This window comes from Aythya marila (assembly GCF_965140915.1).
Source record: "Aythya marila genome assembly, chromosome: 7".
NCBI lineage: Eukaryota > Metazoa > Chordata > Aves > Anseriformes > Anatidae > Aythya > Aythya marila.
In genome coordinates, this window is record NC_139048.1 from 13797773 (window position 1) to 13814155 (window position 16383).

Here is a 16383-nt window from a genome sequence, read left to right on the forward strand (position 1 = left end):
AGAGGTTCTTCTACTGATTATGGATATCATAGTTTTCCAGACTTCTTAATGTTGTTCACTTTGGCTTTTTTTTTTTTTCTTTTTTTTTTTTTTTTTCTGAAGCACAAAATTTTTCATTCCTGATGCTTTTGAGTTGTGGTGAGAAGTTAGTATCCAGGATAAGCTTTCCAGCTTTTATATGGGTTTAGGAAAAAGAGACAAGATACAGCCTTAGAAGGTACCATCTTCAGTTTCTTGAGATTTAGACAAGCTTCTACCTTCTGTTTTGTACATAATGGGTGCCACTATTCTTGTTGGATAATCCGCACAAGTTCAGACAGTAATATGAGACGTGTAGTTTCTCTTCACCGTAGGTTTTGTAGTCTTGGAGGGGCTGAACTTGAATTTCAGATGTGAAATGTCAAGTGGTTGCGAAATCAAGGATGCTTTTATGTATGGGCATGAGGAGGATGTCTTTGTGCTGTGATAGCAAGCATGTTCACAGAGCTCACTGTTACTTTGTCCTAAGATTAATGGAGTGTCATCACGGATCTCCATCTGGTTTTGAATGCTGTAGCTTAGTATTCCTGGGAGCCCTTAAGAAGGTATCCTGATGTTTCATGTTACTGAAGTAGCTTTCCCTGTAGCTGCAGCCCTTGCAGGCTATAAAAGCTTGTCTTCTTATCTGTCAAGGAATATAAATACGCGCTTGCCAATAAGTTGGTTTTGAACATATCCTGGTCAATACACTCCAGACAAATTCACTGAAGAACTAGAGGAGCCGTGCTCACTGTGTGCGGTGAATTCATTAAGCTTCCAGGCAGAGGCAGAGCCTGCTGCTTGGCAGTGCTGTGTCCCTGAGAAGTTCATGCATCGAATTGTGAGACCTACCAACCAGCTCGTTGTCCTTCATCCCTTCTCCAAAATCCCACAAACTGCACGCTTAAACGTTAGCAGCCTGTGGTTTTAGTATCAGAGAGTTGGTGGATTTCTCTGCTAAAAATAATGAAAAAAACTGAAATCCTGTCTGTTTCTGTTGAATTAGAGTCCAGAGATTTAATGGTGCCTTATCCTGAGTGGTGCTTTGGGCAGGGGAATAAGGTATCTGCTTGGGCCACGAGACGGTGTAGTAGGAATCCAATTTATTGCTGTAATGCATACAAACTCATTAACAAGTTCTAGGCCACAGGGGATATTTTCCTTTACTCTGAAAGTCATCTCAACCGGACAATCTTCAGTGCAACTGGCCGTGCCCTCCCATGTCAGTGAGTGACAGATCTAATTCTGCCGTTGTAGCCACGAGCCTCTTAGTTAATGGAGTCGTGAATATTGTTACTCAGAGGCAACCTTCAGAGTATTAAAATGCATTGTTCCTCTTCTTCACTTGGTATTTGTCAAAACAAGGTGTTGTATCTAATGAATGCAATGTTATCTTCGAATAAATACTTGGGTGTAGATCATAACTTCAAGGGAAGGAAAATAGAAGCAGCTTTACAGCTGCGCTGCGGTGACAGAGAGCGATGGGTTTAGCTTGCCTGCTTGAATGGTGCGTGATGGAAACCCAGAGCCGGTGTCCTCTTTGAGGGGGGAAGGAAGCATTATGGGTTCTATGATCAGATTCATAAAATCCTTAGTATGTACATATATTTCATACGAGTCTCATTTCCCCCCTATTTCTTCTTACGTGGGAGCAGATAAAACGGAGAGGCAGCAGTACTGCTCGGCACGTACCATAGTAGGTTTCACTTTATAATTATCGCTCTGACATATTTATCTTTTCTTATGGAAGTGAAGATGCAGATATTTAAGAACCCTTCTTGCACAAAAAAGCCCAATTTCTGCTCAGTACTTAATTAGCACTTGTTTATGACACGGCATCTGATTTGATTTTCAAAACAAATTGCACAGTAAAGAGGCTGATATTTAAACTGTATAGTAACCACAGCTCCAGCTGTGACTCAAATATTGTAAGCCTTCAGGGGTTGTGTTTAGGCTTAGAAAATAGGAACTCAGGCCTGTAATTAAATGTCCTCTAAAAATCAGCCTTTTTAGGGAAGGGAAGAGGGTACCGCTGAATATTAAATGGCTGACTTGTTCTCAGAAATCATTCTGTTGTTCTAGGCCTTGCTGGGGATGGCAGAAATCAAATGGATTGAAAAGGGAAGAGTGGATTACGAAAGGAAAGAAGTCAGTTAAGGGTTGGAAAAAACAAGATAGAAGTTAGCGGTAAGAGCGCTTGCCAAGTTGCTTCTGAGGAAGGTGAGCACAGGGGTGGGTATTGAAAAAGAGAGAAAAAAACATAGCAGCTTAACCTCTAGTCATGGAAAATGCTGGAGCAGGCACTAAGAAAATAATATTACACTTCTGAATGATATTGCAATCATGAACATAAACAGTGTGTGCTCATGAAAATCCAAAAATGAGCAGATCTTGCTGGGCAATTAATTGTGTCGCTGATAGAATTGCCTTGAATGGGTCGTAATTCTGGAGGATTTTAGCGTTGATTGATAAAATACTACAACTTTCAAACAAGATATTTGTCAGTGTCCCAGAGCTTTTAAAGGCTGGCAGGGGAAGAAGGATGATTTATTATTTTTTTTTCGTAATTTAAAGGTTTTAAAAATATTTTTTTTTTAATAAAGGTACATGTGGGTTCCTCTGCTGTCACTTGGACAAAGAAATTCAGAAAAGTTTAACCAGATGTACTTACTTGTTTGTCTGTCCTGAAGAAGACATCCCTGGGGTCATTCACAGTGTGGCTATGAGAACCAAAAGGCAAAACTTAGGAGGCTGGTTGTAAAATAAAGTTTAGCCAATGGTGAGTGGGTATGAATTAAACACTGGTGAGCCAGAGCTCCAGAGATTTTATTTAAGTTATGCTTTTCCATCAGTACTTGCATTCGACATGAATGGGGGCTCACCTCTGCACATGTCCCACTTTAACAGAACAAGAAGCACGTTTGGGTAGTGACATACCTTGTACTGGTACGATTTACTTCTCTTCTGCATAGATTAATTAATGGGGAGAAGCTTATTAAAGGTAGAGGAGACGTGCCTCACTGAGGTGCTTTTGCAAGTACGGTGATGGGTCTTGGTTTCTCCTGTTTGTGTATTTAAGTCATCAGTACTGAAAAATAAATCAAGTTTACAGTAGCTGCTAATCTGCTGAAAGTCCTAATTACTTTTACTGCTGGTGCTCAAGCAATGAAGTCACAAAGAATTAGTGTTGCTAAGAGTTGTGTAAATAAAACTACGGTGTTATCTTTGGTGGTGGAGACACTTCTGCATGGGAGTAATCCTGGTGGTTGTAGAAGATCTGTTAACATACTTACATGTTTGCAGCACCAGGATCTTCAGATTAAATGGTTTAAATCATTCTTAAATCAGTTACTCACACTGCTTGGGGCTGCTGGGCTTTACAAACATTAAGCAGCCTGCCAGTCCTAAGAGAAAGCTTTACTCTTATCCTTTAATTTGCAGGCCAGGTGACCGAAACAGAGAAAGGAGCGAGGTCATTTTTCACAGCTTTGTTGTGTGAACCTGGGCAGATCTGAGGCTGGTATTCAGGTCTTTACTCCTGACACTGATTTAACCAAAAGGTCATTATTTCTGCTTGTTTATGAAGGCTGTTTTTTCTTCTTTTTCCCCTTGTCAGGTATACCGTGCTGTACAACTTTGAAAAAGCAACCGAAGCACTTGAGCCAGGTGTAAATGTGGGTTTCTGTAGCCTTCTTGCTAGAGATAGGTAGGACGTCGTGTAGTCCCTTCCATTTTCAAAGCACGTAGGAATGTCAGCAGTTCCTCTCAGCAGACCTGTGAGGTGGGTTAAATAAGTGTTGTCCTCATTTTACAGTAGTAGAGAGACTAACCACCCATGAAGTTAGTGCTGAACTAAGGATTAGGTCTTGGAGCATGATGCTTCTAGCTGTGTAAGGAGTCCCCTAAAACATGGTTTGTTAATGTGTTAAGCATTGCAAGTCCAGGCTCAGCAGGTGAATGCCATAACCAGATGTACTTGACTTTAATTTATCAGCACAACAGTGGTTATTAAAAATCATGTTTAACCGAGTTTACAGGCTAGGACACCAGGGCATAATCTTACAAGTATTTTGAAAGATTTAGGAGGTTTTCAATTTCAGCTGGAGAGAAGCAGAAATAACTAAGGTTCAAAGTATATTTTGAAATCCTGTATGTGTACTTCTCTTTATAGGGAACATTTTAGTGTTTTCCAGTTCGTGTTTTTGTTTCCAATTCCAAGGCTGAACTGCCTCCCCCCCATAGCTGTGAATATTAGTCATTCAGTGCTGACGCATTTTTCCTCTCTAAGCAGTTCTAATTTTTACTGTTACAAGCACCAAGGTGGACGCAGTTTGTACAAACTAAATCTTGGGTTGACACAAGAACAAATGGGAATAAACTCACCTTGAATAGATCTTTTCTGAAAGTCAGGGAGATGTTTCCAGCCTTCCAGGAGGAGACGTGGGGACATGTGTCTGCTGTTGTAGAGGGAAATTTACAGTGAATTAAGAAAGGGACTGCGAAGTGATTGCCAGGAGTAAAAAGGATGGTGAACTTGGTGTCTGAGTGCATCCTGTCTGGTCCTGTGGCTCAGATGTGATTTTAGTTCCTAAGCATCTCCTTTTTTGGGGGGGCATGGTTAAATTCAAATAGTTTTGCAGATTTTGAGAATCTTTGAATTGCAAATGAATATCATGACAGGTAATGTTTCATTTTGTTATGTTTCTTTATTTATTTGTAAGTTATACTGTGTGTTTTGTGCTTCCAGAGTGACTGGATATCTTGCCTTTTCCTCAACCCGATAAGCATGGAATCAATAAAAGGGGAGGAGTTTATATTTGCTTCTCAGTTTGAGGAATAATTTATGATAGTGAGTGAGTGTGGTTTCCTGCTATTCCCATGTCAAGGCTGTACCTTTCCAGAGTCTTTCCATAATCCTTTCACACTGTCTCATGTCTGGTCTGATTGTTGAGTGACTGTAAAAATGCTCTCATAGCCTGACTGCTGCTGTTTTGGTACCATTTAGCTTTACACCCTGGCAAAAGCAGTAAAGGCTATTAGTCTCTGGTGCTGCACCCACCACAGCTGCAGTGCTTATCCAAGTGCATTTGTGTGGGAATTTTAAACGAATATCTCTGTGTACCCAGCTGAAATGTTAAATGGTGGAAATTTGTTTTATTATTAAAAAAAAAAAAAAAAAGAAAAAAAGTGGTGGATTTGTTAGGAGAGTGTTCCTAAAGCAGCTGATACCAGAGGTAATAAACAAAATCTGGGGACTAAAACATTTGCATTTTTTTGGTAAAAATAAATAAATAAACAATGCAGATTTTTTTTTTTTTATTATTATTTAAAATACTCCAGAATTTAGCCTTAGGTTAGCTAGGTCCCAGTGTAAAAGGAGGTCTCTCTCTATGTCTATTCTCTCCTAGCCCCGAATACACATGCCAAAAGATGGATTCCAACTTTTATCTTCTGGATACCAAGCATGGCTAAAGCAGGTTGGACTGTATTATTGTTATTCATCTCATGTGAGGGACTGTGTTGGACACCTGTGCTTGTCTCATTAGTGAAGTACATAAATGAGGGTATAATGAAGTTACGGTGCCATGTTAGCTGATACCCTCCATAGCCATCACTGTTTTGTGTTTATGCATGCTGTGTTTGTATAACATTTTCCTCACGAGTCTTCTGAATGTGCACTCCTTGTAAATAAAAGTTCAAAAAGCAGTCACCTGAAAGCAGAAAGGATCGGAGCCCGCAAAGAAATCTGCAACAGCAGCTCAAATTACAGAATTAAAACGCGCCTTCAAACACAAAGCTGCGTGGCGGCGGCGCTGGTAATAATGGCGAGGCCAATGGGTTAAAACACGAGAGAATTGCATCGAGCGTCTAATTCAGGTCTGACTGGGTGAAACAAGTGCGGACACTCACTCACATCACATAACAATTGTGCAGTTTGACACAATCTGACACTGTGGGGACTCCCCACTCAGAAGCGGCCCGGCGCTATATTGCTCCGGCTGTTATTAAAGGCCAGGCTTTAGTTGTCTCAGCAGTCTGCCTCTAGCAATTGCTGTCAGCTTTTTCACTTTTGCGAGTGAAAAATTCCCCCTTCAGAAAAAAATGGCTTAATTTACAAATTGCCCGTATCAATCTCTTCATCATACGTGTGCCTTCACGAGAGAATCCGGCGTCCTTCCGAATACGGGGCTTAAAGTTGCTGTTTCTGTCGAAAGCCAGGAAGATTGTGTTGTTATGGCAACAAAAGCTGGAAATATGAAAACAGCACAGATAAGCTGCATCCTGTTGTCGTGGCAACTGGAGTTGGGAAAATGATGAAAAGTGGTGGTGAAAGGATCCGTGGTGCTGTGAGCCCGACGGAAACAAAGGGACAAGTCACCTGTGTGGAGCGGGAGAGAATTGAAACCAACAGCAGCACAAAGCCTTGAAACACCCGAGTTTCACTGCAGGTGCTAACAGGATGGCTTTGAGCCTCTCCAGTCTTGTCTCAGTGTCTTCCAAGTAGTAAGTGGTGACGTGTTCGTGCAGGTTGCTCGCAGCTCTCAGTTTACATCGCCTTCTGGGGAACTGAGCAGAGCTCGAATGCTTATAAAAAGTTGGGCGTTGAGTCCTGGAGTCCATTTGCAAAGCAGTGCTTCAGATGAGTGATGCCTCACAAAGGCAAAGCGTGGTTTGGAGCTTCTCTCTGAGAGCCCATCCCTCTCTGTCTGGAAGTCCCCACTAGCGAAGGTCAGCTGGGACACCGGAGCTGATGTTCTCTTGATTTAAACTTTGCTGAGCTGCAGGCAAGGTGTCTCAGAGGAATCTCAGCTCTGCAATTAACGTCTCTCAGAGCTCAAGTTTGTTGACCTATGGGGCATGGCATCAGTTCTTCTTACGTGGTAGGTTGCGAGAACAATAGGGAGAGGACTGTGTGGCTTTTCTGTTTTCTTCTGAGGCAAACAGAGCTGCATCTGTTCATGCTACGTTCTGTTACCAATGCTCTGATGCAGGTGGGATGCGTGCGTTTTTGCCTCTGAAAAATACTCAGGGAAAAAAAAAAAAGCAATGTTCAGCTAGCGAATTTCACATTAGGCAATCTCAAATAATAAAAGAACCTGCACATTTGTTATGCTTTTCTGTGTGGCTGCTTTCCTTTTGGTGTTTGGTTTACTGCTATTGGTCCTAAAGCCTTTATCTTAAATCTCCTTACTCCTCCTTGATCCAAGCAAAAGTTATAAACCTGAGCTCGTGTCACCAGCAGATGCTGTCTTGGAAATAGCTTTACTGTTCCAATTTGAGGGCTGTGATTTCACCACGGGAAGTATATGGGTAAGGGAGCGGATACAAAGGGTGGCAAGTCTTGATCAAAAGGAAGAGCTCTCCTAATAAGGGAGGTTAATTTTTTGAGGTCAGACTGATTTGCTGTAGGATATATATACAAAGGCCCTCTCTGTGAGGTTCTTTAAAACTGTTTATCATGAAGAAAGCCACTTTTGATTTGTTTAAAAGCAGCAATCTACGTATGCATCCAGATGGAATGCTGTCTGTGCATCAGGTTTATCCCTCCTGGTGTCTGCCTTTTTAAAAGGACTCTAACATAATGATTTTTTTTTTTCCTCGGTGTAGCTGAGTATTGATCTGCTGCCTGGCTTACACAGAACGTGAGAAGTATCCCAGTAACACATTGTATTAATGTGGGCTAAAAGCAGTTTATATTACAGATGAGGTGGAGGAAGATGGAGTTCTGCAAGACTGGACACATCCTATAAATATCCATAAAACTGACAATTTTATCTAAAAACAGAGCTGGCTGGATTTGCGTATTTTCAGCCTACTTAAACTGGAGATAATAGTTGAACACTACCTGAGCATGGGTCGCCCACACTAATGTCATTACCCTCTGCCCTTTAATGGCAGCTTTTTCTATTTAATGTTGCTGTGCTGCAGCCGAGAGCTGTGTTGTGCTCATATGTGGGCTAGAGGAAATACAATACCCATGGCCAGAAATGTGTGTTGCTTTAAGAACAGGATTTTAAATAACCTGGAAAGCTCTCTTTACACCAGCAGCTTCCTGGGAGTTTATCCCTTACAAAAAGGCAGACACCTACAGTTATTTTATTTGGCCTTGATCTTCGGTTAAGCCTTTCTTCAGATGGCTGCGTTGTGCTGCTGGCAGCCTGTAACGTCCCGTCCCCAGATGTTGACCCTTTGAAGACAGGCTGCCATTGACTTCTGAGGGAAGGACGGGGGTAATTTTAGTGTGCAACTGCGATCAATAGACATGTTCCAATCCCAAGGTGATATTGATGCCTTCTATGATTTAAGCCAACGTGAGAAATTGGGCAAATTAGGCTCTTAATTAGCTGAAACACTTGCAAAACATTATTTTGATTGCCTTAATAGAAGTATCATTTGAAGTGGCTTGTGAGATGTGGTAATTCAGAGTTGAAGCTAATCCCTTCCCTTCATGTACTATTGTGAGCAAGTGTGCATCACATAGGATATGTAATATAATGTGTTCATCTGAGCCTTTCTGCCTCCCACCGTCTTCTGGAGTGGAATTTTTAGGGCCAAGTTATAAACCTGTAAATGTGTTTTATGCTGGAAATTCTTGGTGCTACCTTAACTAGATTGGTACCGGCAAAGGCCAGCGTAATCAAACAAGGCGTTTGAGATATTAATGGTCTGCACTTCGGTCAAGTCAGCTGGAAAACAGAGTGGAAAAAACAGGAGTGGGGTGAAAAGAGGATTCTTTCACTAGAACTGCGCTTTCCTAGGAAAAAAAATGCAATGATTGGAAATATTTTGATTTTGTTCTAGTGGTTGATTTCATCGTTTGGCATCTACTCTTTAACTTCAAAAACGTATCTTCTATTTTTGATGGTCCCATATGCTTTTTACAATCCAGTTACTAACTCCTTGGGTGGAAAGTAGGAATAAGCTTTCTTTCTGCAGTTTGTTATTAATACTTGGCATTCATGTAGTATTTTGAGAATGTCAAGTGCTTCAAAGACATACCTGTTATCCTCGGAAAGCTTTTGTGTGGTATGTGCATAACATAACAATCCTGAGAGTTTCAGGAATTACACAACATTGAAGATGGGGGAAAATCTAACAAAACATCCATTTAATCTCTCTGCCGATGTAGGATTCTTCTCTGCAGTTCTTGTGATGGAACTCCAGACCTGATGTATAGAAGAGTCTCAAGCTGAGGAGGCTTCAACTCATTTCTTAGTAGTAGGTTTTAGGGATTTTTTTAAACCCCATAGATGTTCAGGTTCAATGATGCTTAAACAGTCAGTATAGTGCTCTTTCTGCTTTTTGTTACAAAAGTGATTGCTGTCCTCTCCACTCCCTGATGTTCAGTGCTTGGTGTTTGTGTCAGAGCTGCATGTTAAGGACCCGTTCTGGTCCCTGACACCTCTCAGGCAGGGCAGTTCTGTTGTCCGTGCTGTGCAGATGTGGAGCTGAGATGCTGTGTTCCTCTTTACTCAAGCACATTAAGAACGCCTGTTCAAAGAATTAGATTTTGGGTCTGCCGAGTCTCAGGCTGCCTCTTTCATCCTCTTCCATTTATCTCTTGTGACATAATAAGATTTGAAATTGTTAGAAGTTCCGACAAAATCAGGCTTTGGACATGATGGGGCTTAATAGCAACTGTTTCTTCTCTAAGTAGACCAAGAGCATCTCCATTGTAACCCGTCAGATAGTTGGCATGCTGTAGACTGTGATTAGATTGCTTTGAGTAAGTTTGGGTAGGTCTTGGGTTTAACAACACCATCTTTGTTGCTTGAAGAAGCACGCACAAGTCTCTACATGTACTTGTTACACTCCTTAAGGACGGGAATGGCATCTGAAGCAATGCTCTGCAGGTGCACTGCTTTAGATAAATCAGCTTCCCAGATTAAAGAGCTGTAATTATGGAGACATTAGTATTGTCTAGTTCAGATATGATCTACATGAGTTCCCTCTAGCACTTGGCAAGTGAGGATCTCATACACCTTATAGCTGGGAAGTTGGCTCCTTTCTGGGGCACGTAAGTTGTGTTGATCTTGAATCCCATAGCTCCAACAAGTCCAGTAACCACTCTTTGAAGAAAACATTTCTTCACAAACATTTACCTAAAAGCTGTGATCTGATCCTCCCGGATCCAGTTCAGGTAAGAAAATATTTGGATAGCCTGAATATGTAATCCCTTGTCTACGTACCTTATCTTTGATATTTAAGAGCAGTTAGTGAACTGGAATCTCTTGTAAAAAGTTACTGTAAGCTAGGGAGTTACCAGAAGATTAGAGAAGAGTTTGCATAATATGTGTGTTCAGGAAAATTTACGGAGCAATTATATGAAAAGTGGGAGGCTAAGGGAAAAGAAATCATTTCCAGTGGTTTGAGCTGTTTGTGCACAGCAGAGCTTGCAGAATGCACTGAGCCCACGAGCCTTAGGGTGAGTGGGGAAACCTCTGCACTGAATTCAGTCATCAACGCGGGTGTAAGAAGCCCAGCACCTCCTATGTTTGGAATAGAGGAAGAGTGCTGGGCTTGAACCCTGCTAGCATGTTTCTGCATCTGATTTGTGAGACCTGACTGTTCTGAAGAGCTCTGCAGGAGCTAGGAACATATTCTCTGCTCTCCAATAGTGAGGAGTTGGGTTGCTTGTTTTGTAGATGGTGAAAATGCTTTGAGGTCCCTGAGTAAGGTAGCTCGGTGACTTTTCTTACAGCAAAACAGCAACAAACAACTTCTGATAGTTGCCATATGTGTGACCTAAATGCCTGAACACAATAGAAGCTGAGAAATTGTGAAAAGTGCTGGTTTTGACAGCAACAGAGTGTTGCCCTTCACAATTCTGGTGCAGTACGTACCAGCTGGAGGAGCTGACAGCTTGTGGGCTGGTTGAACCCTGGGAGATCCTTCTCGTGGTCACACTCTGAGGAGTGCTGTAGTTTCCTCTTTATTTTATAACTTAATCTTACTGTGGAAAACCAGCCAAGAAGTCAGTGATGAAAAAAGTCAGCATTATTTTAGGTGCAGAGAACCAGGGGTCTGGAGTATAAGGAGGTGTAAATTCTAACTCTAGTTTTTGGTTTAATTAAGACTTACAGATTTAAAAGCTTTTTCTAATATATATTTTCAAATGAAAAAAAAGACAAACTTTTGGAGAAACTTATAAAAGTATTAATTTGCTCTGAGCCACGCTAGTCTCTTTGGTAAGTTCATAATTAGGCAGGATTTTTTTTTTAAATGGGTATTTTTGTCTCTCAGGTATATAACTGCTCCATAAATGGTAAATCTGTATTCATATGTTGAGGGTTTTTAAAGGCATATTATTTACACAATTCACTGAAATGGCTCCTCTGAAAGCTGGGTGGCTCTCTCATGTAATTACGTATTTAGCATGCCTTGTATCCACAGTTCGGATGGGGGGGGAAAGAAAGAAAAAATAAAGCCCCACAAAGAACTACTAAAAATAATTCTTGTTCCATTTTTGTGGATTTTTTTGAGGCTGTATCATACAACTTTTTCACAGTTAAAAACCCAACACGATCAAGTGCTACTGATGCTAAAAAATGAAATATATTTGACAGATTTTTAATTGTGAAAGCATGCAGATTGCACCAGGGATTTCTTTTCTTTATATCTATGTCATGTATTTAATCAAAGGCAATACCTATCTGAACAGCAGAGAGGAAAAAAATACAAGATGTATATTAACCTTTATGTATGTATGAGAGGTCAAAAGGATGAAAACTAGACCAAAGAAATAAAACCAAATCACTTCCAAGCAAGAAGCAAATTTCTGGGATTAAGTTTCGTGACACCAACATTTGCAATGTAAATAGCAGCTGCCTTATCTAATATATTTTATATGATGTATTGCATTCTGCAGTGACAGGAATAGTGCACATCAGACACAGTGTGAAAGTGCTGTGTGTTGTATTATTGGCACTGGCTTAGTTAAATATGTGGCCAAAAAAAGTCCAAGAGGAACTGAGTGGGCATGAAGGGTTTGGGGTTTGTCCTCCTGCTTTTTGTGTTGTGTTCTAATCATGAATATTAAGGATCCTAGTACCATTTTAGCATTTATTTGATAAAGCATTGTGAAGGATCAAAATTCCTAAGGCATACTTCCTACTTTTAGACTTAAAAGGCATGCAGGAAGCAGTGCTCTGAAAGAGACTTCTTCAAGGAGAATTGTACTTCCCAGCCATCCTGTATTTGACTTTTCAAGAGATGAGATGTGGAAAGACCTGTCTCATCACTCAGGCCTGCTGTATCTAGTTTTATTATGTTTTCAAGTTTCCCTTTATTTTATTTGCTGCAGTTTGCGTGGTAGAATTTCCAGTACTTCTCTTTGCCTCTGGTCCCGATTTTAGTATATTTACAAATTGTGCCCTGTTTCTGTTTCTCTTTGTACAACCCTTTCCAATTCCATCGCTTATGATCAGTGGGACCAAACAGCTAAAGCCCCTTTTCTCTGTTTTTAAACTCTTCATCTTCTCTTGTCAACACATCACATTCTACTTGTGCTCCTTAATTATTGGGTGAACAGGATCTTAATCCCCATCTCCCAGGAGAAGAAATTGTATTGGTTTATCTCAAGAGCTGAACTACGTGAAGCACTGGACAGTGTGCTATAGAAGAGGAATAATTCGGACCTAGGAAAGGATTAAAATGGATATGGTTAGCAGCTGAAGTTAGTCTTGTGTACAGTTGACCAAAATTAGCAATTGGGGAAAAAAAAAAAGGGTTTCCTTTTTGGCTTTGCCACTGACTTGTTATGGTGTGCACAAATGTATGTTATGTTGCCTGTACATCAAAGGCATTTTACATGCACAGGTTATCACAGGGCTGAGTGCAGGGTTCAGGTAGGTTATTGCCCTTTAGTATGGAAAAAAGGGGCACAATTAAAGGCATTCATGCTATACTACTTTTAATTAAGATCTCCAAAGTGTTTATAAAGAAAATATCCTTAAACTAGTGTTCAGCTTTTGTTGTTGCTTACAGCGAGCTCAGTACAGTGCATTTGTATTTTCACACCTTCTGTGCACTATAATTGGAAAGTGTGGCGGTTCAACAACTTCATTTTTTTTTTCTCCTCATGTAGAACCAGTTAGTTTTGGAGGAGAAGGTGATACATTTCTGACCTGTAACATAATTTACTAAAACTGTGTTAGTTACCTGTAGTATATTGTATTTGCCGAAGGACCAGAAGAGAACAAATTTGATCAAAAAGCAGCCTGAAATTGCAGCGTATAATCCTGTAACGCAATAGGAAATAAAGTAAATCACAAATTTTTAGCAGTGGCAAAAGTTTAGCCAATGGATGTGTACCCAGATTTGTCTTTAGGACATCAAATAATTGGAATAGAGGGTAGGCTATTAGTGGCAAAACATCTGATGTAGTCCAAAATGTTCCTGCAGTAGAGTTACAAGAAGAGTTGGGTAGGTTAAAATACGGCTTCCCTTCAGCTGGGTGCCACTGCCCACTCAGCTCAGCCTATTTGAATTCAAAGCAAGGCGAGCCCATTTAATCACCAGTGGAGCAGCTGGTACCAGCCTCTGTCAGGAGGATGCTGAACTTGCTTCCAACTCTGTTCTCTGCGTTTCTGCAGTGGGAAAACATATTTCAGAGTTCAGGGAACGGAGTTCGCAGCGAAAGAAATGTGTATTTCGTCAAATAATTCCTTATCTAATGCTACTTATTGTCTCCTAAAGATGCTTAGCTGTTATAAATTAAAAGCTTTGCACCACCGGGTCAGGAAGGCGCGCAGACACCCGCAGCCTTAATGCAATCCGGAGAAAGGAAGGTGGAGAGGCTGCTGCACCCCGGCCCAGTACTTAGCAAGCAGTATCAGCGTTCCCATTTGGCCATGGTCCAACCTCGGTGCCTCTGTATCTTTGTTTTGAAGAATCGATGCGGATTGACTGGGAGTTCAGGAGAGGATTTTGTCAGTCAGCTTTCAAGCAGAGAGCGCAGAGGCCGGTCCCTCGTTTGTGGAGCTGACAGTACAAAAGTGAGCATTTGACACGTGGCTTGCTCGGTGGCTGGGGACAGAGGCTGTTGAGATTTTCTGAGATCAGGCTGTAAATGAAGTTGTTCTGTTGGGTCACTCATCTGATTTACACACAAGCTGTTTCTATTGAAGCACCTGGGGCCTTTTGTTCATGCTTGTGAATAAGCCTCTTTCAGTCAGCAGCAGTAATTTAGAGTCTCTGCTTCCTTCAGTAGGTAACAGGCAAGTACAGCAATGACATTTTCTCCCAGTGTGTGTGCATCTTCACTTTTTTTTTTAAGCTGGGTAACAGAACTGTATCAGTAATGTGAATTTTGGTACATACCGGAGCAGATTCAGAAGTCACCTGAGGTGTTGGTAATTGTTTACTGTGTACTTCCTAGTTCTGGAATAATACTAAGCAGTGAGGGCACATGAGTGAGTACCAGTGTCCTCTGCAGGTGCAGGGCAGAAAAGACCCTCAATGTTCTCCTTTCTGGTGGCAATTTTAGAGGAACATAGCATTGTAATTGCCCTGGCACAATGGAGAGCCCAAGCTGCTGCTTGTAGTGTCTCCATCTGACTGGAGCCACCTCTCACATCAACTTTGAGGCAACGTAAGCGAGCATTGCTGCTGACAGAGTGGCCCTTCTTTTTCCTGCTTCTCTTTCTGTGCTTTGCTCAGTACATATATTTAAAATGACCTCTTTTATTTTGCCAAACCTACTTTATTGGCAATGAGGTCTTCATCTAGTTCATCATTGCAGGATGAAATATTGAGTGAGCCCAAGGAATGGGACAGCCAGGGAAGAGGAACTAAGGCTGGGGCAAGACTTTGCTAACAAGTCTTCATGCACACACGAAAACATAGGATAGTTATTGTCTTTTTTTTTTTTTTCTTTTATTTGTATCATGTCCTGAATCTTAGGATGGCTAACGGTAAACAGCTGATGCTTACCGAGTAAATTTGCTTTATGTCATCAGGGATACCACGTTGCCCTTAATCTCCTTTGTTACTGTGATGTTCTTGGAGAGTGTTGACAGCCAGCTTTGATTGAAGTAAATATTAAATTGGATAAAAAGTAAACTGTAGATGTACACTTATTTTTTTTTCTAAGGCTTACCATTACAACAGCTTTGATAGCTGGAGCCATACACATGACATTGCAAAGAAAAGATTGCTGGCATTTGGAAGGTGTTTGTATGTGGGAGTGAGTGTCTCCTGGAAGGCTAGGGTGGCAGACAGGGAAGCATGGCTCAGTTCTGGTGCCTGTTACAATACTGTGGCTCTAAATTTTTGCCTCCAGGAAGGGCATTATCTCACGTGAGGATTAATACTACAAAGTACTCATGTTCTTGAGTTCCCATGTCTTTGTAAGATGAAGAGGTTTTAAGAGAGAAAATGAGGTAGGCAATTTATTTTAGGGTACCTTAAACTTGCAGAAAGCACACTTGTATAGGTTCTGTACCCCAGTAATCTTTTAATACTATTTCTGGAACAGCAGCATTAAATTATGACAGAATAAACCAAAGAATGTGGTGATGGACAGGGTTAATCTCTCTGTGGCTGTCTACGCACTGCCAAATTATGAATGTTGACCATCACCTTTCTGCTCAGAGATGGGTTTTGTTGCTCCTACGTAGTAATCTAGTGCAAGATTTTCCAGCCCTCTTACGAGCAGCAAGAAATGGTGGCTCAAAAGGCAGCTGTCATTTCATACCCATTCCAGCTGCCCTTTCCACTCAGATTTCTCCCCTTTTTAAGGGGGATGGGAAGAAAAAAAAAGACTGGAGGGTTGCAAAAAGGAAGAGTGCAAGGGTTTGAAACCTCTAGCATCTCATCTGTCACATCCTCCAGTTTTCATAGCTAGCTGCCCATTTACAATGTACTTGTTTTTCCCTGCCTTACCGGTAATTAGACAAATGCAGCAGTGCTTATGGCATCAAAAATTCTCTGGCTGGTAAAAGCAATAGCTGTCATAATGCATCCCTAGATTTAGCAGTAGCGATTTAAAATGAACAAGCAACTCCCTGTATTTCAGGAAGTAATGGCTTTAACTCTACAAAATGGTTAGTATTTTCCTTGACCGGCTGCTTTGGCTCCTTTTTTCTTTTTTTTTTGTATTTGTGCTTTCGATGATCAGAATTTTTGTTGTAATAATCGTATTTTATTTCATGAATAACAAGGCAAGCAGAAACACAAAATCCTATAAAGTGTCACCAAGTTCCTGTTCACCTTGACCTGCAGGTTTTTCCTTCTAAACCCCAATGTACAAAAAGCCTGTTCTTTCCCTGCCAGTATTCCATTTAAAGTTGTCATTTGCTTTTCTGCTTCCCTTGCAGAATTGCTTGCTTTGTGCTGTTTTGTGCCTGTAATGTGCTATGCATG

General features: G+C 41.0%; 1 protein-coding gene across 7 annotated transcripts in view; it reads left to right on the forward strand.

Moving 5' to 3' along the window:
• BTRC (beta-transducin repeat containing E3 ubiquitin protein ligase) overlaps window positions 1-16383 on the forward strand; it is a 118730-nt gene that overhangs the window by 11116 nt on the left and 91231 nt on the right. For 3 of the 7 annotated variants that reach the window (XR_014317913.1, XM_082764808.1, XM_082764810.1), the window contains exon 2: window positions 5427-5495. The exons of the other annotated variants lie outside the window; for them this stretch is intronic. Coding sequence is in view for 2 of the 3 variants with exons in the window: in XM_082764808.1 (XP_082620934.1) it covers window positions 5427-5495 (69 nt within the window). In the remaining variant the exon portion in view is untranslated. The remainder of the gene's footprint in view (window positions 1-5426; window positions 5496-16383) is intronic. 7 annotated transcript variants of the gene reach the window in all.